The following is a 27,493-nucleotide window of genomic DNA, read 5'->3' as shown; positions in this document are numbered from 1 at the left end:
AGCGCATGGGATTAATTAGATGGAGGGTAGACGCTGATAAGATAATCGGAGCAAGTTTAGTGGAAACATTCGTTCTTTTAACGTGTTTTCACGTGGTATAAGTAAGTGCCTTTTAGAATTAAATTTCCTTAAGGCAAACCTCAATACACGTACATACACATACGTCCGAGATTTTTGGTGTTAACACTGAAGTTATAAGGTCCTCGAATTTTTATACTTTAATCTCTTTTAGAAGATTTCTAATGATTTAAGAAAATTTGGAGCGAAAAATTGTTAGACGCATACCAATGATCTGCATATTTGGCCCAAACTTGAAATACGTTTTTTAAAAATACGATTGTATCGATAATGACCAAAAAAAGGAAAAGAAATGCAGCAGGGTTAAAAATTCGACTCTAATCGTATATTTCAACTGCTAAAAATATTACTCCTTTAATCTTATAATCGACTGATTATAAATTATGATCTTCACTTTTTCATAATTTTCCAATGTATTAATAAAATATTAATAAATAATGGACGTAAAACGTTATTTGACGAGAAACGAAATTATAAAGCAAGTGTCGATTTTATAAAATCAATCGTCCTTTCGTCGATAATAATTAGCAAGATGGTCGTGAAGGTTCCCTATGTCTGTTGAATTATCACATTAAGCGAAACGTGCTTCTGAATGATGGTCCTTTTCCTCCGTGGAAAACCGTTGATCGCATTTACCTTGTGAAAGAGGTAGAAAGATGTGGCTCACGTAACGACCGGCACGAAATTAAACATAAAATCGACGAAACGTGGTCCGCACGTGAAAGGAGTAGTCCTGAGTCTCGAAAGAGACCAACTAGGAATTGTCTCTTCACAGTCACCGACGCATTTAGCTGTTAAATGTATCGACCAGACGGGTTGAATTGGTGACAGAACTGTACTTCAACGATCCGTTTCTGCTCGTTTACTTTTCAATATAACTCGTCGATCTTTAGACAGAATGTCTTATATTTCTTTCTCTTTTTTCTTTGAAAATAAAATTGTACCAAAATGAAGAGATATTCTCCATCATTTATCGCAGCTCGAAAATACGTAAACAATTTCTTCTCAACGATAACGTTTAATTATGCGACAGATTTTAAAGAAAAAATTGTCATATTTTCAAAGAATATTAGTTTTAGTAAAAGACAATCTATAATTGTTTTATGAATTAAACGCTGTAGCGAATACTACAATTTGAATAATTTATGTATTTTTGCATACGATGTCTGTTTCGTGCATTTTTGCAGCTTCAAATTCCTCGTAAACGCATAAGGAGCCACAATCGCGTTATAGTAATGTCTTTTGTCAATTTATGTTAGGTTTAATAAAAGGGAAATTTGAAATTTTGTAGAACACCCTATATAAAAAGTATAGCGAAAGGGCAGTGCCTCTCGCGGTGAAACGAGTCGGCCAAAGTCTCATTTGAAATGAAAGCCGGCTCACGGATCACGAATGAAATCTTTCGCGTCATTGTTTTCTCTCTTCCGCGATTCGACTCTTTGTCCCAGTTATAAACGTTTGGTTTATTTTCTTCCACTTCTAGATCGCTCTCGTAAGGAACAAAAGCTGTGCGACGCGGCGTATTTTCTTCTTCTTCTTCGAGCGACTCGATAAATAAAACGAATGCCGGATAAGCAAAGAACGCGAAAGAATCGATCTCCTTGTTCCAATATTAATTTTCAATACGTTTCTACTCGCTGCAGGAAATATTATTCTCTTGTAATTCATCTACCCCGTGTTTATGTTATCCAACATTCCTACCTCTGTTGTGTACCGTGTACTTCAAGTTTTCGTATCGTAAACAAGGAATCGTGAGTTTTAACATTTCACAGCATAGTGTGCAGGACAAGCTGTTAAATATAGTATTAGTACTACAAGTATAGTACTAGAAGTTTCACATCTTAAGTATCAGTAGTCATTGTGCCAACGTAATTATTAATATTTATTTTCTATATAAAATATATCATTTACACTTCATGCTCATATTATTCATTTCTCATAATTTCTCATAGACGCATAGAAATCCGCGATCTATTGGATCGCTCGGAAAGTTCGTTTGGATTTTTAAGGAATTTGGTCGATATAAAAGATCGCGTTGAAAAGTTTTTCGTCGAGAAATCTGAGAGGTTCTGGAAGGCTGGAATATTCAAGTTGCGTGAAAGATGCGGGAAGCTTGTGGAACAAAATGACGCCTATATAATTCAATAAATGTATATCGAATCGAAATATAAATTAGAACGAACTTCCCGGCCGATTCAATAGTTATAAATAACATTAAGATTATTAAGAGAAAATAATATTAAAAGAAAATTCGCATCGGATGAAAGCCATTTACATTTTGAGTTAAATTCATGATAGCATTTACAGGTTAAATATTTACAATTTAAATCTTCGCATAGATTATCCCGATATATCGAATGTATCTCAAAATATTCGTTAAATATGTGACCGACTTGAATGTGAAAGTTGAGTTATCAAAAGATGTTTAGTTTATTCATTCAACTCTCTATATACCTTCAAATCAAACGCAAACTTCCTAAAGAACAACTAGAATCGATATTCCACTACAGCGCGATAACCAGAGAACATCAAAGATCCAACAGTGATGAAATTCTAGATGTCTACAATTCAAATGTACAAGTGTGGATGTCTTAATACGCTGAACCTAACGTTGACCGAATTCAAAGTATCTACAATTCAAATGTACAAATGTGTATACGTCAATATGTGGAACATCGACAGAATTCCAAATATCTACAATTCAAATCAATGTACTAATGTAGATAACAACGTTTGGTACATTAATTCAAGTCAAGTACATCTCTTGGAATCAAAGTCAAATTATCTGCAGAACGGCATAATCAACACTCCAATCTATCACGTAATCAGCCACCAATAAACATCATACAGAAATAAAAATACAATTTTATGCAAATTCATATTTTTTCTTTTTTTTTTTATAGAACTTAAGTAAAAATATTAATTAGCTTTACTTACGAAATATTACGCCTAATAAATAATTTACTTTGGATATTTTAGGTATCTTCGGATATTATATGAATTCCGTATATATATACCATACACCCTTTCTCCCATAAGTGTGGCAAAATTCACAGTCCATTAACACTTTGACTGCCACATTTGTCATATATGACCGGCCACTGTTTTTCCTGTGATGCCACGGTGGTCATTGAGCGCTTGAATTTCATGCAATTATAAAAATTGTATGAAAATTGATAGTTAGGGCATTTTGAATATAGCCGATAAATAGAAGATACTTTGAAACAAAAAGTGCCCCATTGAACAATTAAACATTTTTATTGGAACATCAATAAAAAAAAAATGAGAAGAAATCTTGCATCTAACAGTGCACTGTGTTTGCATCTATATGTTTGAGGGGTAATCTACGAATATTATTATAAACACACCTTAGAAAATAATCGTAAATGTTGCTTTATAATCGTATAATTGAAATTAGAAGTGTGCACATACCTTACCATTATATATAGAATGAGCAAATACTGTTCACTAATATCTTCTACACGTTTCAACGATATATTCTGCACGTTTTGCTTACGACGAAATAACCAATTCCAATTGTTTTGTTGAAATAAACGAAGTCTTGTTATAATATGTCGCTATCGACTGTTACGAAGGCGCCACGGTGGTCACCCGTGACCACCATCAAGATAAACGGTCCATTGGGGAAGAATGTTGTCTTACATCATCAATTTATTATTATTTTGCTATTATATGCTTTGAATAATAAAAATATTCCCGTGGCTTCCTGAGCGAAACATGTGATTTCGGTGTGGCAGTCAAAGTGTTAATGGTCAACTAACATCGCGCATCGCTAGAGTTTCAATATTGACCGACTTGGAAAAATTGACAATGGAAATTTATGATCGAAATATATTTCAACGTGTATACGATAAAATGTACATTATCAAAAGATGATAGTGCGATACAGCGAAAATCGAAAAGTTTAAAATGGCGTTAAGCAGAGGCTGAAGGCCGGCCCCATTCAACAATGCCCCCATCAGAGCGTGCATTTGTCCATGGCACGCCGTCAGAATTTTCCATCTCTCGCATTGCACGTGTGCAGCGTGCAGTCTCGCGCGTGCATACCGAGCCTTTGACACGCGCATAAATCCAGCAGGGCGTCCCGTGGCATTGTGAGCCTTGTCAGAGGAGCTTCCTCTCGTGCCTTCTTTAGAAATGCCATTTCTCTACGTCACGCGTCCCTCTTCTTTCGCCAACCTCGGTGCTGCCCACCTTTCCAACGGGACCACGTGGAAGGACATGTTTACTGGGAAACGAGACTATAGAAGGATCTTTGTTGTGCTCGAGTCGGAGGTGCAGTGCACTAAATGACTCTTGATTACTGACTTCGTTTACGACCGATTTCATTTAGCTATTTTTTGTTTCCTTTGGTCAGATGTCGAGGGGCAGCTAAGGATTTTCAGTATCATTACGTGGAATGACGGATGAGAGGGGAGTAAAGGATATAGAAAAAAATGTGAATATACGTATATTCGTATTGTGTTTGTTTTTTTCTATATTTAATTTGTACCTTACGATTTGCCCAGTTAGACATTTGGTAAATTTTTCTAACTTAATTGCTAATTAACACGTGGTTGGCTACCCCCAGCTGGATACCATCTTCGAGCTTGTTTATTTTATTTCTTTAGTGAGATCAGTGGTGTGTTTTCTCTTTAGTCTTCTTTTTATGAAAGTTTTGCTCGTTCGAGCAGCCAGCTGGTTTGGATGTGTTGCCATTCTTTCCTTATATTTTTTTGCGTATCTGCCGATTTCTTCTTTGAGTGTTGGTATATTTGTATATATTAGGTTTCATAAGGTGGTAATAGATGAACAACAATTTCTCTTTTATATTATTTTATTGATTTAGATATGATCTATTTCCTTATATTTCTATTATTATGTTCGTGCATAATTCAATAAACTAATATAAAACAAAAAACATTATGCGTCTATTATTTTCTTATAAAACGAAAGAAACTTTTCGGACAACCTAATATATATATATGCTACGTTATTATAAACTTAAAATATTCAGAGCTTAAGAAACTCCAATACTTACACCCTTAAAGGAAATTAGCGGATCGAAACATCGAACAAACAACAGACTCTAAATATTCAGATCCATTGATTCCACGATCAGTTTCAAGTTCTTCCAGCTTCCTCAGTCAATTTTGGTTCAACAATCGACTGAATAATTGATCGCACGATCGAACACTGGTTCGCTGAAAAATGAATTGAGCCGGACGAGGAGCCACGTGAAATTTTGAAGAGGGGAATCGAGACAGCAGCGTTTCTCCTGCCTCGAAATAGCTCGTATTTTGACACCGGTGACAGGCATTCTTATTCTTATGGTAATACTCGCGGCTCTTTCAGATCTTCGCCTTTCTTAACCCACCTCTGGTTCTTATTCTCGCGTTGTCCTCGTAGAACAGGCGACGCGGCAGCTTTTGAAAATCTTTTCGTAAATCTACGCCAGACCCGGCGTTGTTCCCATTGTGACGCGGTAATGCGTCCTGGGACGTTTTTGGTCGCGTGGGATGGTGCGATGAAACTCTTTACGGAGATCCTAACAGGAATTCTTTTCCGCGGAAAAATACAAGAGATTTGGAACTATGTTAGTCAAACTAACGTTTTTTGACGTGGCAATGTGTTTGTCGAACTCTTTAACTTTTATTTATGAAGATATTGTTCAGGAACTTTCATTAAAAAATTCTTGGAGAATTTTAGAAATTCAACGATGCAGTAGCTTTCGTTTAATTAAGTTGATCAAGAGTATACTCTAAAACTTTTGATTCGAACGTTTATAGGCTAATTGGTGAAATCTATATCCATCTATAAAATTTATTATATAATTAGATTAGATACGATTTATAATCAGTAATTCAAATTTTTTTACTATGTTTAAAGGGCTTACTGTGTTTACTGTGTTTACTCCTTTTGCTCATCTTTTTCTTTTTTTATTATAACATTTTTTAACAGACGTTGGAATCAAGAGTAATCAATAACTCTAAACAATAAACTTTCACGAACTTGTACAAAACACATTTTCAAAATGGAATAGATAAAGAAGAACTCCATTGAACTATATTATATATTGTTTTTGTCAAATTGTTTGTAGGAATTTTTCTCATACCAAAACGTAAACAGCAATCAGCCAATAATTCCAAATAAAGCTCTATCACATACCTCTAAAGTACTATAAATTAATCCATAACAATTTCGAGAGATTTTTTTTATTATTATTATTTAATTTGTACTTTACAATTTGTCAGCTGGACATTTGGTAAATTTTTCTAACTTAATTGCTAAATAACATGTGGATGGCTACCCCCAACGGGATACCATCTTCGAGTTTGACTATTTTATTTCTTTAGTGAGGTCAGTGGGGTGTTCTTTTTTTTTTTTTTGTAGTCTTATTTTCAAGAGATGGCACACCTTTTACACGCACCGTAATGGATTCCCACGATGATGGTCCCCGGTTGCAGATAATTCACGTCACCGCTCGTATAAATATACTTAACTGTTAAACAGCTCTAACGAACCATCAAATCGTCACAATAGGTATTCTAAATAATAAACGTGATATTTCACGTGGAGCACAAAGCGTCAGCTTTTTACTTTGACAGTATTGTCACGATCCTTGGAAAATACAGGGGTGCCATCTCCAATTATATATACTACCAGCACCCCAAGTTGGACTGTTAGTTTGTGTTTGTGGTTGCAGCTTTGAACTGTGAAAAGTTTCACTGAGATGTGGTAGGTAATTGTCGAGGAAGAAAAGATTTGATTTGTGTGAGAAAAAGTGGTTGGAAATTGTGACATTAGAGGGTAAGAAAATTTTATGGTTTTGGTCCTTTTCAGAAGTTCCTTCTAGAAATATTTAAAGCGATATATCTATTTTTTTGCATTGGTAATCTATCTTACTGAATACAGAGAAAAAATAAAAAGATTGTCTGTATATCCGCATCTATAAATTTACACAATCCCATCTCTCAATTAAACATTATTTTCTTTAATTAAATTTATTATTACCGGCTATACATTGATACTTCAAATTCCTCTCATGTATGCCGTATTCCATTGATTAAAAAATAATTTGTTTTAAACAAAAGATCAAAGAATTTCCAGGAATGGACTCATTGAAACGACAGGATTCTATCGTTTTTCGATCGACAGGAGAATATTAAACGAACAAAGTCGATCGAGGTCTCGCGGAACAGAAAGAAGTTTCTTGCTTTATTTGTTCAGACTTCATAAACACCGGTTACTCGTAATTTCACGCACAAGTGTGGCGCTGCTTGTAAAATCGTACTTATTAATTATTCATCGGGCAGAGCGACCGATGCGAGATATTTCGCTCTGCGAAAACACGAGGAAAAAATAACGAGCACGATGAATATTACGATAGAACTATACATCACTATAATGGATCGTGCGCGTTGAATATTCAAGCATTACAGACGGCGATCCGAATGACTCAATAGGCCCCACTTAAGTCCTTCTGTAATCGTTTGCACGAACGAGACTTTAAATTATCCCGTGTATTCAATTTCTCGTTTACGGAAGGAAGAAGTTATAATTCTGAGAGAGAGAGAGAATATGCGTGTGTCCACTGGTTTTCTTACATAACTGGTAGAAATGAAGGATGATGTAAAATTTATTGAAATTTTTCAAATAAAAATGAATTTTCTTACGTACATTCATTATATGATATGTTTGAAGCAAAAACTATTAAAAATGTGAAAATATTCATTTAGAGACGATTAGTTTAAATATTTTAATATTAATCTTGTCTACCAGTTATGTAAATATGAAACCGGAATTTTTGTACAGAAAATACACGTTTATTGTATGAAAATGATTAAAAATATTTTATTCGAAGTATTGCCCATCGCTAGCTATACATTTTTCCCACCTGTCTGGCAATTGGTGGATGCCACGCCAAAAAAACGGTCGCTCTTTTGAGGCAAACTAGTCATCGAGCCATTTTCGTACATTTTCGTAAGAAGCGAAGTGCTGGTCAGAAAGTGCGTGTCCCATCGATACAAATAAATAGTAATCGGACGGAGCCAAGTCTGGTGAGTAAGCCGCGTGCGAAAATATTTCCCAACTGAACGCTTCGATCGTTTCCTTGACCGGTTTTGCTATATGTGATGGTGCATTATCACGAAGCAAAATTACTTTGTGTTGCCTTTTTTGATATTCTGGTCGTTTTTCACGCAAATCTTGATTCAAATCGATCATTTGTTGTCGGTAGCGCTCAGTGTTAACGGTTTCGCCAGGTTTTAACAGCTCGGTGGTCTTTTTCGGTGGTCTTCCACGTTCTTCGTTCCTCGCGTCAAAATTGCCACTTCTGAATTTTTTAAACCACTCAAAGCACTGTGATTTACCAAGAGCATGCTCACCGTAAGCTTCGACAAGCATTCGATGCGATTCTGCAGCAGTTTTCTTCAAATGGTAACAGAAAATCAATGCTGTTCGCAAATCGTAGTTTCCAGGCACAAAATTTGACATGTTCAACGCTATTACAAACTATGCTGTTGAATGAAACTTGTATTGTTCCAAGTCGAAAATGTTTGTGAGATGTCAACAAAGACTTTTGGCATCAATGACGCAGTTTAGTGATAACTACATTATCAGCTAGGGCCATCTATAGGTAAATTCCGGTTTCATATTTACAGACCTGATATATTGTAGTTCCATAACAAAAATCCATTGTTATTGTTATGTGTGAACAATCGTAGTCCAAGAAGAAAGAACTGTCTTTTTTACGATTCAATAAAAGTTTTTTCTTATGTATAGAAAAAGGAGAGTGTATAACATATATGTATAATGATGTATATTTTCATATACAAGATATAAGGTAAAAGTATACGATATAAGAGAAAATGAAAATATATAATACTTATACATAATACATTATATATAAAATATATAAGAACACATGCAATAATCCTCATATATATAATAATATTTAGTATAATATAAATAAAAGAAATTCCGATAAACAATCTTATGTTTAATTCTCTTTTAGGTGTGCTCTCTTTAGAATTTAAATAAATTTAATCAAATTGAATAAATAATAATTCAAATTCAAATATATCATTCTACAATGATTCGATATATTACATTTGCATTATTTGTAATACAGCAATATGTATTTTCAATATTATCGTGTAATATTATTGTACACTGTGCGCCCTGTGCGTCATTGACAATTCAAACTTCAGGAGAGTAATCGGTCAAAAAAATTCAATATTTCCTTTCATAAATTCCATTTCTACGCTTCGGAAACGATGCAGCAGAGTCAGATCTAATTTGAAAATTTATCGAAAACACGATACAACCACGAAAAAGCAATAATTCTACCAATTACGCTGTCCAGCGACCAAACTCATCCTCCTCTCGACAAACTCTTCAAAGAAACCGTAATAACTGTAATAACACCAACCGTCAGCGAAAAACCCAAGCAGAAATTGCAACATCCGCCATTGCTGGTGGTGCAACCGCGAAGAAATTTCATTTGTGCCGGCGGCAGCCTGGCCGCGTGAACCACTTTTAGCAGCGTCAACGCGAAATTATTTGGCCAACGCGACGCACACGAGCGCATACACACATTCGAAAAGCATAGATACACCCAGACGCACAATTACAAAGAGAGTCACGTTTTGCAAGCTGGCAGACGAGCTCTGACTTTTCCTAATGGAAACAGGATCGAGGGAGGATGGAGAAGCTTTAAAAGTGGCGTTACAAGCGCTTTAAATCCGCGCGGCATTTATTATTCCACCGCGAGTGTTATTTTTCCACGTTGGCTGCCTTGCTCGCATCTTTTTTTGCGAGTACGCACGGATTTTCGGATTTTGTTTCGATCATTCGACAACCAGCCCGCCGAATATCATCCGGCTAAACGAAGATTACATTCCTCACGGGATCTGCCCGACTTTTTTTCTCCTCGGTCGCCCCCGTCTCTGCAATTTCATTCGTTGATGAATTTTTTAAAGAATAATTTTCTACAGCGGGATTCATGGATTCACGGTTATTCGTGAAAATCGTTTGTAGGACCGCGAGTTGATGTAAAAGTAGAGGGTTTAGTAAATGCAAGGTATTTTTTAGTGAAATGTTTCAAAGTTTGAGTAAACGAGGAGCGTTAATTATAGAATAATATAATTTGTATATGCAAAATGATGTTATACGTAGAAAGATATTTATTTCATTTACTCCAAAGGATCAAACATTCTCTTCACAAACATCGAGGTTTTCAGGAAACAGAAAACAAATCGTTTAATAAGACTTGTCTCATTCAAAATTCGTCCTCGACTTGCAATAATAAGAAATTAATTCTCAAAACGCGAAAGCTTCCACCAAACACAAAAATCCCACAAAGTCGTAGCCCTGTTTGAGGGTTTCAACGAAACATACCCTTATCCTGGCTAACATCCAATTCAAAGAATTAGCGAGGACGATCCACGCCACAAACCAAGGCCTGCATCGTCGGAAAGTTGACGGATTTTTCATCCTCAGGATCGTTTGCAGTTGGCATTGGCAACTTCGCCAGACCACTACTTGCCAATTACACCCTAAAGAGCGGCGTTCTCTGCAGGGGTGGCCCGGATCGCGCGACGAAGGAAGCCGCAACAGTGGACCCGGCAAAAGTTTAGGCTTGTCTGCGACAATCGCTTTCAAACGCGTTCTCCGGACCTCTCCAGGGGGTGTTTTCCTCGGACTACTCTCTGTCACGAGCAGTTTCCTCAGGCTTATTCGACGTGGTTGCGCGTCGTTTAGCGCTGTTTGAGTTCCGTTCAACATCGAATCGCTCGCAAGGATAGTCCAATCGTGATAAATTGGAAATAGGGCGCAGTTTCTTTCGATGACTGTTTTGTATTTCAAATTTAGGATACTTTTTCTTAGGAAGGAGTATTTGAAGTTTAGAGCAGAGTAACTTCAATTAACAAGCAATTAGCAAGTAAGCAAGCAATTAACAGAAGGATCTGTCTCGTTTTTGAGTAGTTGGGTTATTAAAATCGCACATATTTGTTATAAAACAATTATTAAACTTTCCGCAACTGTTATTGCGATAAGATTTTGTACATATATCTCGCTGTTGCTATCTTTGTACTAAAATAAACTATTCGACTAATTCATTAATGAAAAAATAAAAAAGTAGAATAAAAATGGCCTGGATGATTTTAGAAATGTTATGAGTCATCCATAAAATTAATGCACACTCGTGATATGTATATTCAATGATTTAAGATCGATATACATCTGTACGCTTTTAAGGCAGATTTCAACGAATTTGTTATGTGTCGTCGGCGAATTACCAACGAATAACGAATAAAATATGGAAAACGTTGGGAAATTCTGTTGATCCCGAATTAAACGATGTAGCATGATCGATGAGTATCGGAAGCAAACGAATCGAAAATAAATTCAGCCCTGGGGGAGCGTGATCAGGCGTCACAGCGAACCGGAAAGTATTAACGCGACAATAGTAGGCCGCAACGTGGCAGAAAACCGAGTCGTCAAGCATTTTAAATAATCTCAAATCGGCCAAGCGACGCGAAAACCTAGCGGAAGCTACCTTCGCGTTTTTACGGTCTCGAAACGAATTGTTCGCGCATCAGTCCGGTAACTTGGAAAAATAGCGCCCTCGTTTGTTACACGGGGTGCAGCTTAGGGGATGAAATATTAATTTATTCGCGTCATTAATAATAAAATGGAAAAACTTACAGTATAACTATAGGCCAGTTAGCATCTGTTTCCTGGTCATTCGAAAGTGTTTCATATCTAACAACAGACTGTTCTATAAATATTGATAATATTTATAATATTTGTTAGTACCTTGCACATGGTATATTTTAAAGTAAAAAATATTCATAGTGATTCGCATAACCATTGTTCTGACAATTATAGATCTTAACAATTTATAGTTTTCTATGTATGCTTGTACGACATACGGGTTTCACAGTGAATGAGTAAACAGAGAGAAACAATTCTTTACGTAGGTTTACGTATGTTAATAACAATATGAAATTGCGTAAAAATCTACAGTTTATTAATAATTTTTAATCCTATGATTATATAGAAATTTATAGCTAACGACCGGTATATTAAAATCTCATTTATTTTTAAGTTTATATTTATTATTACTATGAAGTTCTAGTCACCCCTGTATAGATAAAGGCTCGTTATCGATGTCACCAGACCTCTGGCCATCGAATCCCTGGAATTTTTCCGCCGATTTAAATGCCAGCCGCGTATATGCCGGGAATGAACAAAATTCGACGAATAAAGAGAGAGAAAGGGAGGACAGGAAAAATGTAACCAGCTTCCAGCGACGAATAAATAAAAATGTTCTGACGTAACCGTGTTCTCGTCAACAGGGCTCTTTGAAGTGCTGGGTACACATGATTGGGCTTTAAAACTTTGTCGAGTTTGTTTAGGTTGCAAATATAGAATTAAAGGGGTGATTCTGCGCGCGTATAACCATGGACTAGACTCTTTTCTAATTCCTTATTACTTTCGTTTTATCATTATGTCGAACGTGCTTTGTTTTCCAGAGAAAAATTAAATTCTCATTTTTAATTCTGGTTTATTAAAGCTCTCGTCGAGCGAACGTTTTAACGAGCTCCGATTTTAAATACTCGAGAAATTAAATTTGCGATATTCACGTAACAAAGTTTATTAAAAAGCATGGTTATTTCAGATAATATGTAATAATGTATAAACTGAAAATAAAGACACAAAGAGAGAAAGGAAGGAAATGGCTATATTTATTCTTCGTTTGAATTTTTCCTTATTTAGGATATTCCAGAATATATTTAGAACTTGATGCGAGTTTCGTCTTCGAAGCAAAATTAGAATGACTGCGATACATTTTTTACATGTTATAACATAAATGAAAATTTAAATAAACCATTGGATTCAATAATTACGAAGGTACGGATACTTCTGTAATTTACCATAAATATAAAATAATACTTCTGATCTAACTTTCTTGCTGTAATTACATGTGTTAATTAAAATTGTACTCGTAAAACATCAAACATCAATTCGTTTCACCATTATAAAATGCAAATTCCTTTTTCACGGAGCAACTGATCCCCGAACTTTTAAGCGATAACGTAACACACAAAAGCTCGCGTAAAATTCAATATCCTTCTCCGATCGTCCGATTACAATTTACATCCACCGCCACAAAAGGCAACACGATTCAAACAAAAAGCGAAACACTTTTCGCAAAATTAAATCCTCATTTCGTTGCCATTCAACAATCCCCTCTTCCTATTGCCGGTTTAACTCTCCGAAAAATACTCAGCTTTCATGCAGCAACAAAAGATAAGCAGAGATAGAGGGGCGAGAGGGAAAAGGAGAGCAAATAAAACACAAACAAAAAGAAAACGAAGAGTACAATAGCGTTCGATTTTATTGGCCCTCTCTGGATGCGTGTTACGTGGACCAGCACTCCGGGGAATCGTACGCGTTTTTCCAGTCCCGTCTATCATACGGGATGTCTACTTTTTATGAGCTCTACCAGTGTCGTGTTCGAAAACAGGAGCCAGATTTAGGGAACAACCGCTGACTTTTTCGTACTTTTTGGTTCGTTTTTGTGTATACCGCGAATCGAGGAAACATTAGTAAAACAGAGTAATGTTTGTACGTATGAATTCTTACACTTTTTAACGAGATTTCCAGACTCTTTAAGAGAGAAGACTTTTGAAGATCGAACAAAGATCATATATAGAGTGTCTCATTTTAATCTATTAATGTGAATTATTGGTGAATTATCTTAGATGTATATGAAAAGTTATTAATCCATGTATATCGAAAAACCATTAATTAAATAGATTTTCTAACTTTTGTTCATATACAAAGTGTCTGATTTTAATTCATTAATGTGAATTATTGGTGAATTATCTTAGATGTATATGAAAAGTTATTAAACCATGTATATCGAATTATCCATTAATTACATAGATTTTCTAAATTTTATTCTGTAAAACCTAGCGTAAGAGTGACAAGAAAAACAAGCATAGGAAAATAGTGCCTTACGTCTGTCCTTGCCTTGCAGACGATAAATTTGGCGAAATAATATTTAGTATTAAAAATTATATGATTCTATTTAAGAAATCGTATGACCTCTACGCACCCATTTATGGGAAGATTATACCAAAATATTGTAATATCGGAATATATTAAAGGTGTAATTTTGTCCGATTAATTATAATTTATTAATAATGGATTGAAAATACAGATATTAGTTAGACAGAAAAACGATGTTTGATTAACAGGAAAACTAAATGCAACGCTCGTATTTACATCAAATAACTTGACAACTATTTGGTAACTCTCTCTCTCTCTCTCACTAGCAACTCTAACACTCGACAACACTCGCAACTCAATTCTAACGACTCTATGCTTCGACGTCTCGATCAACTCTGACCCTCGCCAATGCGTTCCTGCTCGGTCGTGCTCGCTCTTGCTCTCGTCCTCTCACTCACTCACACACACACAAACACGCGCGCGCGCACACACACACACACACTTTTCGGCTCACATACTCTGGCCTCTCGATTGCCACTCCTTGAAATATGAAACCGTACTTCTGTTTTGACGCTGCTTATCTTTTCTCGCGTCACTGTTACTAGGCGCTTTTGGATGTAAACAAACCACAAAAAGACGACGTACACGGTGTTTTCTAATTTCAGCCGATCTCCAATCAAAGCTATTCTACGATATTACAATATGTTTCGTTTATGCATTAAAATCGGACGCGGATACATTAAGTATAGTCAATGTTATGTTAACTAAAATAATAATTTCATCTGAAAATAAAATAAAATTGTTTTGTGTCTTTAAAAAGAAATGTAAAATGCAAAAATGTGTTCGAAGTGAAGAAAGCAGTTCCAAGTAAAAATTTCCCCACTCCGTGTATTAGATTCGTAGCAGCCCAGATAATATTTCCTTATTTATAATCAATAAAATAATATATATGTCATGTTCGAAATCACAAGGAGTAGCCAGTTCCAGCCAGAGAGTAAGCCAAGTTAGAGGAGGTAGAGTATTGCAAGTTTAAATTTGCACTTGGCACCTGATCGGCTGACGTAGCATGAAACCGAGGGATGCAACCATAGGAAGGGGTATAATTCGCTCGATTATTTAATAGCTTGGCCTAGCGCCTGGCTACAACATCGAGCAGAGCCCTGTCTCGTGGATCTTCCGAATTGCAATCTATATTAAAGCCCCCATGGCGAATTACTCATTAGTAGATTAACGAGCACCACCATGCCAATGTTAATTGGAGTTTCCTATAGAATTGAAGATATTCTAGCATATGCGAAGCATATAGAGTTCCCGGATGAATAGAGGAGATTTAAATAAACTACTACGTAGAAACGAAACTCTCATCAACTTCATTCGAGATTCATTGTTTGATTTCTGAAAAATGAACGCTATCTTTAGAACATCTCTATAGAATATCTAAATAAACACTTCTGACACTAAATAATATTGTATCTTTAAGAACTTTTAAAACTTTATTATTTCATGTTCTTCCTCGTTGAAAATAAAAATCAGGGATCGTAGAAATGAATTTATGATTACGTAGTCCCATGTCTACAGGCCAAATGAGTTTAGCATCCACTTCTGCATATTCAACAGGAACATACAACGCATGTATTTATCATAAACCCGCATCTCGATACATCGGTACATTGATAATTAGCCTACTTGCATATGTTCTCATTCGTATTCAACATTTGTTACACAGTAGCCGAAACTTAAACATTAACTGAATTTTGAAGAAATTTTCTAATCCTCAACTCTGTTCTAGTCTCAATCTTACTCTGCTATTTACAAGCAAGAAAATTTGTAATATTTCAATGAATATCTTGATGTATACTTGAAACGAAAAATCATACATATTAACAAAAATTCTTCCATACTTGTTCCACAAACTTATAAAACTTGTTAAGAATAGAAAAACACAATTGAGTCTAGAATGGGTTTAAAATAATCCAAAAAATAGATATATTCTTTTGATCAGTAAAGTATTATATTAACATTGGTGCTTGGACTGTCGTAGTTAGCACACTGCGTGTCAATTATACAAATCTCAATGTTTTCAAATTATTGATTTTCAAAAAATAAAGCCGCTCTATCTATCTTGTGAACGATTAAAATATAATTTTGAACACGAAATATGAAAACAACGACAATATTGATTTTGAAATATTATGTATGTGGGAGCTTAAATCACGCATAAGATAATGCAGATTATTGCACTGTATATACAGTCAGGGATCACGATGTGATTTAGATTACGGTGTCAGAGATTATGGGAACGATACCGATCGTTCCACGATAAATTCCATTATAATCCAGATTATTCTGTGTGATATCTCATCTGGTAAGCCACTATGTCAAGTTCGATTCGTAGATTATAGGGCGATTCGAGTCGTTGAACAAGGAATAATCGCATGTATGAATTAGCAACATTTGCTACAGTTTGAAGCTTAATGCTCTCTTGAGTAATCAAGCCTGTTGATGAAGCTCATACGAAAACTAATGTTTCTTAATTACGATAAATAGTCGTACATTTTTCCTTACACATTCAATTTGTAATTAACAAGCCGTTAATAATTAAATGACGATGTATCGTAATACAATTACAAAAAGTATCATATTTGATGTTGAGGTTAAGGTTGACTGATCGAAGAACGAGTGGATGAATTTGTAATAGAAAAGTATATTGAAATAATTAAAGGTATATGTATAATGTATAAGTTTATGCTGAATGATAGGGAGCACGTTCATATATTTATAACAAAAGGACATTACCAAAAAAGTTAAGCTTATAGCTTTGGCTAGAGGCTACAAGGAACATAAATAGAAATCTGTTTATTAGTTCCTTTGTTGCTAGACCTTGCAACCCAAAACATAATGTATATACAAGGGTACAATAATATGCACCGCTCCTTATTTAAAATATTTCTGCGTAATAGCAGACTCTAGGTCACGGATATACATAAATAAAGATGTAGAGTTTTTCTTGAAGTAGTTACTTCAACATTTGATATTTGATTTTGATTCAAGTTCTACGTCTTATCCAATAAGTACCACTTTAAAAACAAATTAACATATATGTAACCAAAACCTGCGAAAATGCCCAATAGAGTTCTAATGCAGCTTATCCTCGCATAAACTATCTCTATTCAACGTCTCGTCATGACGTTAACATCGTACATCAGGCTTATTATCGTTCCTACAAGATATCAGACCGCTAATAGAGTTAGCTGCTTGAAACTGACGTGACGCTGGACGGAAGAAGCCGATCGTGTTTCGCCCTGACAGAATCATCGGGTTTTGTGTTGCGTGAACCGCGAAGGGGTTGGATGATGGTCGTTTGCACCTTCGAGGGACGGCTGTTGATGTGGTATTTGCGCAGGTGTAGGAAACATCGAACGTCAACGTTGCTCGATGTAGTTGGACGTTCCGTTGTTAGGCAGTTGGATAACTCGAGATGCGAATGTGCTTGGCATGCTTGTAGCTCCGAGCTTATGCTTTTGAGAACTACTCATTTTCAGGTCTACTCATAGATTGCTTTGGTAAGAATTAGGATTAATCGCGTTAATGTCCTTCGGCGACCGCTCATTTAGAGCGTTAATTAACGAGATACAAAGCTTCAACCTAAAAAGCTGAGGTTCCAGGACTAACGTCATACAAAGCGCAAGCTTCCGAAGATCGAAGTCTCGCAATCAGTCTTATTCCAATGCGAACACCTAATTCTAATTTTAGGTTAGGGACACCGGATCCCATTTCATTTTAGGGACGTTTTATGTCCTCATTTTGCATAGATAATATATGTATAATTAGCCATATATTTATTAGTTCAATTGCATATCCCGATCTCCTCTCGAAGTTCAGGCTAAAATAGTCTAAGCAACATTATATTATGTTTTTGATGTATATAGACTAACTTGTTGCATAATTTAAGAATTGAAATATTCTAGTAATTTAAGTATTTCTCAGTATCTTCACTTTATCGTATATTATACATAGATATCTTAATTACATGTATATAATGACGGTCGTAATATATCGTGATATAAATAAATAAATAAAAATAAATTATAATTACATAATATTCTAATTTACGCCATGTGCTTTAATTTGCTCCTCTTTCGTCTATAAGCTTTTATAATACACATGAAATATTATTTTGTGTTTTAACTTATGTAAATTCATTCGATATACATACTTATAAAGAAATATTGTTTTACAGGTGAAAATGGCGACGTCGAAAATTTAGATCCAAACGTTCAGGATTACACCACTGACGAAGATTATAATGACGTGTATGATGCAACATCCAACGGGTACGTAATCAAATATTCTTTTTTCTTAATTGATATCGGTAATTATTTCCTTATCTAATGCTGATTTTGTGATGAATACATCGTTAGAATAAATTTCAGAAGTATTTGAAGAATATTACTAATAACTGTGTCAGCCAATTTAGTTTCTTAAATATTTATAGGTGGCGGAAAATTTTAAACTATTTCACGTCAATCTTTGTGGCACTATAAACGAAACAAATTAAATTGAAATTCAAGTTTCATAAGTTTATTATTATTACAATTTACTGCAATTGAATATTTTATATATGTAATTTAATAATTTAATATTGTATATATATACATTGTTTATTAATAACAAATATTGCGTTATAAGAAACGAATACCACGGGAAAACAAAGGTGCAGTAAAAACATATTAATTTCGCCGACATTCGCGATGAAACGTGGTTTCGGACTCGCGAAAGTTTCACGCGTTTACCGCCAGCGATCGTAAATATCGTTTATTAAAGGACGGCAACGGGTTAAAATTTCAGCGTTCTTTACAACGAACACGTAACATGTGAAAATTATGTAACAGGGGATCAATTTTCTGGCTTTTACACGTCAGGTCGCGCGATCGCCAACACTTTATCGTTCGCATTTTTTTCCATGAAAATTTCGGTTATTCACGGTTATACAAAAAAGAAAGGATGTTTTTCAAAAAAGTGGTTTCCTAAGTCAACTGTCTACAGATGACCAATTGAAAATTCGTTTAGTTGAAAAATATTGAAGTGTGGGAGTGACGATTGTGAACGTATTTAAATATTTATTGTAAGAACCTTTCATAAATAAATTATGCGTGTTATATAGTTCGAATTAAATCTGAAAATGTACATAGAAGTTATAAGATAGTTACTACATGATATTTATTTGTGAAATTGTTAAATGCGCTATGGAATTGTTTTGTCGTAATGAAATTCATCTAACAATGAGATAAATTGTTTTGTACTCTTCTCCTATACTTTTCACCTGCGCATATTACATTTTTCTTGGTATATTTTCAATTCTTTACAATTTGGATATTCTGAAGAATTGCTTTTTACCCAACTTATCTTCCATTTTACGCTGCTAACAAGGGTAAAATTTGGGAAAAATATTAGAGAAATTTTATTGAAACTTTATAAAATTCTAGTAATGATAGAATGTTTGTAAAGTCAGTCTTCAAAAATAAAGCTATACAATACAATGTTATCAGTATGATCTCATTATTTCTTCCGATTTCGTAAAACAATACGATTCCATTTGCAACTCATCAAAATAAACCAAACTAAACCGATAATCTAACAAACTTCACCACGTTCAACTTCAACGATCCTCGTATGAATCATCGTCAATCAACGAACACAGTGTCGATCGTTACCCACGCAGAATTAAATTCTAGATACCTGAGGCTGTATGCATGCTTACAAGTTCACCCTAGCGCAACATTGGAAAAGGTGTTAAAACGCTGAGAGAAGGTATGGCGGTCGATGAATCGTTAACAGTCCGACGCGCCCACACCGTTACGTCACTTCCTTCGCTTGGCAGCTTTAAAGCAGTCAGAAGACCGTCTCAGACAGGGATTAGGCGTTCGCAAGGTTTCTATAAATAATGCAACGTTTAACCTCGCTTGAGGGATCGGTTTTGTACCCCACCTACGTTTCTTGTCCCGGGAACAACGTTTTAAAGTCACCATGCAAATGATCGAGCAAGGGCAAATCGACCAAGGATTACCGTCAAGTCAGCATTTCTGGACGAATTTAGATGTACTTGTAGCTTACGGTATTTCGCTCTAGATTAGTTAAGTTTATCTTAACTGATAACAAATATTTTGCTTTCGAAGTTACTGAAATTTACAATGCTAATGAGATTTCAAAATGTTTTTTATAATATACATATAAAAGGAATGTCGGAATATTTTTGTATTGTATGCCAATGTATGTAAACCATATACGATTAGGTAATTCGATACGGAATTTATTGTTAATTTAACTTTGTTGAGATTAGTTGGTCATTTAAGTTAGATTATTTGCTTCTTGTTCGATGGAGAAAGATGTGTCGCAGCAACGTCTGGCAGCATCTCTGTCAGCTTTCCTCGTCAACAAACCCCTTGTAGAAAGGGGTTGCAAGAGAATCGGGCGTGCATCAATATTAATGGAGGCACGTGGCGTTCGGGAATAATGTAGTTGGCTGAAAGTCGGCGACCCGTGGCACACACGATATCGTAACCATAATGCTCTCGCTTAGATCGGTTACGACACGTAATTTCAATCACGTTCGTCGCATTATCGCCGTCATTATATAGCCATGTAAATCACATGGAGCGTATGCGTATGGAAAACAGCCAAGTGGAACAATTCGATTGGTTAAGATAAAGGATATGTGAGGAAAATCGTATTATTTATACTACAACTATCAAGTTTGATAAAATAGTAGATTTCAGATTTTTTATTTCGCTGAAAATATGCAAATGCTGCTCATAAAATTAATATTAACTTTGGTTAAAATAAAAACGTAATTTCGTGCAAGACCTATCGTCATGTGATTGTGTAAATTACATAGGACGTATGCGTGGAGAAAAGAAAATGGAAAAGTCTGCTATCAAAAAATTAATTCAGCAGGTCGAACGTACACATCGTGCCTGTTGACTGAATCTTTTCGTTTCCGAAATCCGTAACACGCGATAGGTAACAGGATAAAATTCCTGAAAGAAGAGGTTCGAATCTTCGAAATGTCAGAATTAGCTCTATCGACGGGAATTAGCTTGTCAGAAACGAAGTAGAGAATTCAAATTTAATCACGCCCACAGCTTTCCATGTTCTACGACGCACGGGAAGTGGCATTATTAGCTTTCGAATCGAACCAATCGAGCCGCTTCCTTATTAAGCCCCGCGGCATCCCCTACGCTCGCTTTTCCATCATGCGAACCCATGAAATCCTCCCCTTTTCTGCTCTCCTCCGGTCTTCGTCCCCCTTTTTTTAATTCCACATCTACATTTCCGATGGAAAATTTTACTCATCCCTGCCTCGACTGAACGTAATTTTTCCCCAACGATAATTCTGATCGGCATATTCCACGATTTTACGTCGAGCATATCGATAATATTTCATAAGCCAACCTTGCAGAGGGCTGTCAATAAGTAGGTTAATTTTGAAATCGGATGAATATTATCAAAACTCGTGTTAAATTTGTTAGAAGAACGATTCAAAGAAATTTAATACTTTGAAACGATAAATCAACGATCGTGTATATCTATTTGTACTGCATTTAGCTATATGCTGAAAGGGTTGATATTATATTCTTTGGGTAGCATTTTTCCGAGCGATATATTTATTGCTGTATAATACACGAGTAATAAGATATACAACGGTGAAACATGTTCAAAGTCATTTTCATAAAATTCATAAAATTCTTAGGATAATTTAAAGAAATTTATTAGAAATAGGTATATATTGAGACATGTATAATTTTGTGTGCTAGACTAGATTAGCCACGTAGTAGTGATACACTTATGTGAATATGAGTGTATGGAAGTATGTGTGTGCACAGCGTCTCGAAAAACAGATGAATGTAACTGTTCCGTTGGCAGTGTGATATGGAAGATGGAGACAAAGAAAGTGCTGAGACGCGTGCAAATGTATATCGACGAAGATCCTGGAAATCGTTTATTAAATAAATCTAAAACTATTTTAATATGAATTCTAAGTGTACCTTTACTTTTATTTTGGCGATTAAGATCCACAATTCTCAACAGTATATATTGAATTGATAAAAGATAAATAGCTACATCAAAATGATTGGTATTTCCGCTTTTGCAATTATTTTAATTATACGAGAGTTTTTGCCAATATTAATGTTTGGTTTTATCGAGACAGAAACATAATTACACAATTGATTATTATATACGTGATATTACCTTGAATCTAATTAGATATCATGTACCATGCAGAACATGTTTAGCTCGGTAATTTTAGTTTGTTAAAATATCTCAAAATTCGCTATCTGATGACTGTGCAAATTGTTGATTATTCTTAGCAATTATACTTGACGTTTATTCCTAGCAACAACGTTTTAACATTTTAATGTATTAATCATGTATTCATTGATCGTGTATTGATTGAAAAGTTTAGAGTTCGAAGAGCAAGCGAGTTAGTTTAATTTTTCATATTTTTATAAATATTTACCCCTATCGCAAACTGTTATTAACATTCGTCGTTGTTTATCAGAAATTGCTATGAAACAGCAAAGAGCCCTTCTCCGATATCTCTTGCAGCAATAGCATTCGTTCGAAATTCCCAAACTTTGAATATAAAACAGGAGTTACTCTTTCCACTCTTTCCACGATTTTCCCGCGTTTATCGAGATTTCGCCAGTTACGAGAGCAAGAGCTGCGGCGTCACCACGAACGTACTGACGAAAACGCCGCCTCCTCAAAATGCATAGAATTACTTTGCATGGTAAACACACGGAGGAACTGGCCAGGTCTTTTTCCAGACCTCCGCCAATCCTGTGTCACCCTTACGGCGAATTTCGCGAGCGCTGTTAATTTCGTCCCGTGTCGTTTGACGTCGAAAACCGGCCGGGACGTCGTTAATGCATGCACCGGTGATTTCAATTTTGCGAAACTTCCGCGGGCGTAACTTTTTGTCCTCGTGTCCTCCACCATCCCCTCCCCCTTAATCCCCTGTAATTTGATGATCCTCTAATGGCAGCGCGTAAAATCGACCGAGACGTGGAAAAAGGGATGGTTAGCCAGGGAAAAATAAAAGAAAGTATAGCGAGTTGCCGACGACGTTGACGAAACACGATTAAACGCGATTATTCGACAAAATCACGACGACTTTCTGTTGATCTTAAGGTTTTGAAATAAAGCAAAGGTTTGACGAGATTGTCGAGACGCTATAATACAGGTTTGTTACGTTTGTGATATAGCAAGTTAGAACCTTTAGGTGTTTCGAGTTAGTTGAACATTTTATTGATAATATAAAGATGAAGAAACTGGGATAGAAATATATAATATTCATTTGCTATATGAACATTTGATTTGAGAAAGGATTTACTACAATCTATAAAATTGAATAACGCTTTTTTATTCTCTCCGCTTGAATATACAAGCAAATCACTATTTAATTATTTATATGGAAAGTTCTGCCTAATTTGATTTACCTGTGATGTAGCACTTGATGCACTTAAAGTACTCCTTTTACTTAAAATAACAACTAGTTTTATTCTCTTCGACATGCTTCAAGAATTGAAAGAAAAATTGAAAAAAATTCCAGAAAACGTAAAAATTCAAAAGCATGGCGTACACAATCATTCGGAATTAATATTTCATCTTAGCGCCTACGCATCCCCGATTCATCTTCTTTCTTTCTACTACATTTTTCTTACTTAGATAAAAAGATAGAATCGTGTATTTCGAAAATGAATAGTTTAAAACTGTAGGAATGTTCAGAAGGGAAACTTTCAATTCGATTTCCTCTATTTAGCATAACTCTTCGTTCTTTTCACAAAGCGATCAAAATCTTTACCGGAAACAGAACAAACACGATTTCTGTAAAGGGGTATTATCATTTTACACAATTTAAACGATTCGTGGGTCAAGAACGGTTAACCCTGGAGGCCACAGGTGCACCGGAACTTGCCGATGACTTAGTGATCATAGCTTGATTTATATTCAATAACCAACGGGGGTTAGTTACTCGCCACGGTCGTATGCAATCACGTTCCAGTGTGTAAACACGTGCGTACACGAGTGGACGCGCGTGTCCTTGTGTCGAACGAGGAACACGCACACGCGTGCCTTGGCAAACGTGGTGATTGCCTCTGCGCGCCAAGGGGTAGCTTCCGGTTTGCGTAACAGTGCGCTCCACTTGCTCGATACCTAAGAACGGTACGCTATGGGCTACTGTGACAGTTTCGTGATGCTTGATGGACGATATTGCTGGCCTTAGTAGCTGTTTTAGTCGCTCGAATATACATCAGTATCGTTGGTAATTATGCGACAGATCGAGAATTCTGATTATATTGTAAGGGCGTGAGTGCCTTTCTGGAACGTTGATAATTTTGCTTAGATAATTGGAAGCTTTAATGGAGAGAGAGAGAGAGAGGGAGAGAGAGAAAGAGAGAGAGAGAGAGGGAGAGAGAGAAAGATTAGGTCTTTAAGAGGCTGATATTTTTATTAAACCTTTTAGAATTGAATTTCTCTTACGTTGTCTATACTGCCTTGTATAAATATTAGCATATCTATTTTTAGTATTTATAGGAGAATCGTAACGAGTTTTACTTTATTTAATGTTTTCCATTATAAAGGAAATACGATACAAATAGAATAAGGGATTTTCAGATTTATTTCAAGAGGTACGTTATTTTATTTTATACTGATATTTTTCGATACGGGTTAATATATTTTTTGTACAGACACGAGTATTTTAGAATATAAAGCACACATTTTATTTTATTTGAGTGCGTTTCAGTGTTAATAATTTTATACGAGTGATTGCGAAATTTTATATAGAAACGCGTATATTTCAAGAATTTGATGATTTCATTTCAACCGTCGAAAACTGTAATACCTAATATGTTGTGTATGTCTATATGAAAATTTTGGATATTCCATTTTATTCGACAGGTCGACAATTGTATCGATTGCAAATATCTTATAAGGTTGACCGATTAGTTTTATTTTAATGACCAGGGATATTTTTTATGTACAAATGTCTGCGTTTTGACTTTATATATACTGCTATCATTTAAAACATTAATAACTGACAAAAATACTGAAACGTTAAAATTCCTATAATCTAATTTATTTTAAGAAAGAAGAAGCATTTTAACGAACATATGAACCTATAGCATTTTACTGACTGCGAAAAACACTCGTATATTATTTACCAAAACTTCGAATAGCACAGGAAGAGCTGAAAAATTTCAAAACCAAAGATAATAATAAAATAAACAAAAACATATTCGCATGTTAAACTGGCGATTGAAACTTGGCAAAATCAAGAACTGAAAGTGCATCGGATCAACGAAATCAATTTTCCATTAACCACAGCGAAGAAACGTGGAAACGACGCGGTAATAAATTGAAAAATTCATTAACCTGATCGTACGCGATTCGATTAAATTTCAAATTGATCGTGAGACCAGAAAGGCAAACGGAACTAGGCGATGGATTCGATTAACCGTTCCGTCTGGAACGTTTAAAAATTGTACGGTTTAATCTGTCTCTTTTTCCTTTTCAATCGAATTTTACGCGATAACTTTTGAAACAGCAAAACAGCGGCTACGCCGTGATTGATCGGAACGAGAATTGACTGGATCCGAAACCGGTGTTGTTGCGAAAACAAAGGAACGAACGATGGAATTTTCGAGCAGGCTGCAGTTTAATTAATCGCAAGGGAAACAACAATCGACTCTGCGTACCTAGTTTCATGTTTCCAAGACAAACTCTGTGCATCTGACGTGCACACGAATTGAAAAGCCCTTTACATGATCGTCATTCGTCGTTGTATTAGCGAAGGATCTCGTTTAAGCAGATGCATCGAGCTTGAAAGGGCGAAACTTGAGGATAAATTTTGACTGTAACTCGTACAAGGGAAATAGAGTGTCGCGTGTTGAATATATCGTTGCCGAAAGCAAAATTTATACTCCATTCCTAGCGATAATTCATTCATACAGCTGCCTTCTCGGATCATTCTCTTTATTATTAACGTGTTTCTCAAATTTGTGGAAAACGTAAGAGAATCGTCGATAACCGTCTTAAATTGGAATTATTCAAATTCATCGATCTTTCCAGTCGTTCGAATAATTCTAAGCAGCAGTGTATCTCTCATTGTCAGTGTAAAACAAACTGCCGTAATCTTTCTTTTAACCACTTCCATCTCGAAGATACGTGTCCGTAAACGAAGGAGGATGCACGGGGCTCTAGTGGAAGTCGCAATCAATCGTGACTTCCGGTAAATCTCGACGCACGGGGGAGAAAGTAATCGCGTATATTAGGGCAATATAAATCCGGCACGGCGGACGTTGTCGCGCGACGTTGCGACTGGAATATTAAGTATGAATATGTTAATGGACCGGCACCCTATTCTTCTCGCCCTTTCGCGTGGTGGCGCGCCGCGAAATAATGCATGACCAGAACTTTCCCTTATCGCCCTGGTGATGTACGATCACCGGGGTCGCGCTATTTACTCGAGTGTTTCTGGAAATGGACTAGCCAAGATTTCATCGTCTTTGCCCGCTTGATCGAGACAAGAGACACATGCGGAAATATTATTCCCTTACAGATCCTCTTACAATGTTTTCCGGTTCGTATTCTCTTTCTTTAGTAGTCTCTTAACGTACAGTCTCTTTCGACTTAATCGATCAAAAATTTTCTTTCTAGCGGAATTGTTTCTTGGATGTATAATAAGAGTATATTTTTATAACAATATATTTTGAATAGGATAAAATGCAAAAGACAGAATACGAAGCAACAGAAAGCGTGTAGCCTTTACAAACACGAATTTCTGCGAGAAAGAAACATAGCTCCCTTTCCGCTTCTCCTTCACATTATCGACATAATCAAAATTCCTTCGCCAATCGGGCGAAACTTTCAAGCTGAGCGATTCAAAGGCCGAAAACTTGGCTGCTTTTAACGATCCCCTTCAAGTTACATTGTTAGCGGAGAGGTTACACGAAGTGGCTGCAGAGATCGATCTGCATGTGGGTGGAAACGCTGACCGCCCTGAGGGCATCTGACGTGGGATCGCCGTTGCATAAAAATCCGTCAGGGACACTGGTCCGTTTCGTGTTAGTGCTCTCTGTGTCTATCAAGGTGCGTTTAAACGAGCAGGAACATAAAATGAAAGCAACAGCATTCGTTCGTGCTCGTTTAATGTAAACGCCCAGCGAGAAAATTGCTCGCAAATGTATTTATAAGAATCGAACAAACATTTTTGGAGTATTTTTAGTGCATTCTAAGAGAATTCGTACGTACGATTAGCAAATAAACGAACAATCGCCAATTCGTCGTTTACACTTTAACTGTTTCACGGTGCATTAAAATAGTG

The 27,493-nt window shown here is 35.8% G+C and overlaps 2 protein-coding genes across 3 annotated transcripts in view; one reads left to right on the top strand and one right to left on the bottom strand.

Moving 5' to 3' along the window:
* Positions 1 to 27,493, bottom strand: part of LOC138187771 (uncharacterized) — a 266,905-nt gene that overhangs the window by 162,005 nt on the left and 77,407 nt on the right. The gene's annotated exons all lie outside the window — the stretch shown is intronic.
* Ror (tyrosine-protein kinase transmembrane receptor Ror) overlaps positions 1 to 27,493 on the top strand; it is a 349,227-nt gene that overhangs the window by 270,706 nt on the left and 51,028 nt on the right. For both annotated transcript variants that reach the window (XM_069128315.1, XM_069128316.1), the window contains exon 2: positions 18,344 to 18,437. In XM_069128315.1, coding sequence (XP_068984416.1) covers positions 18,344 to 18,437 — 94 coding nt within the window. The remainder of the gene's footprint in view (positions 1 to 18,343; positions 18,438 to 27,493) is intronic.

This window comes from Bombus flavifrons, chromosome 15, assembly GCF_040668555.2.
Source record: "Bombus flavifrons isolate JBK064 chromosome 15, iyBomFlav1_principal, whole genome shotgun sequence".
Taxonomy (NCBI): domain Eukaryota; kingdom Metazoa; phylum Arthropoda; class Insecta; order Hymenoptera; family Apidae; genus Bombus; species Bombus flavifrons.
The sequence above is the reverse complement of the archived record's forward strand: the minus strand, read 5'-3'. Positions and strand labels throughout refer to the sequence as shown.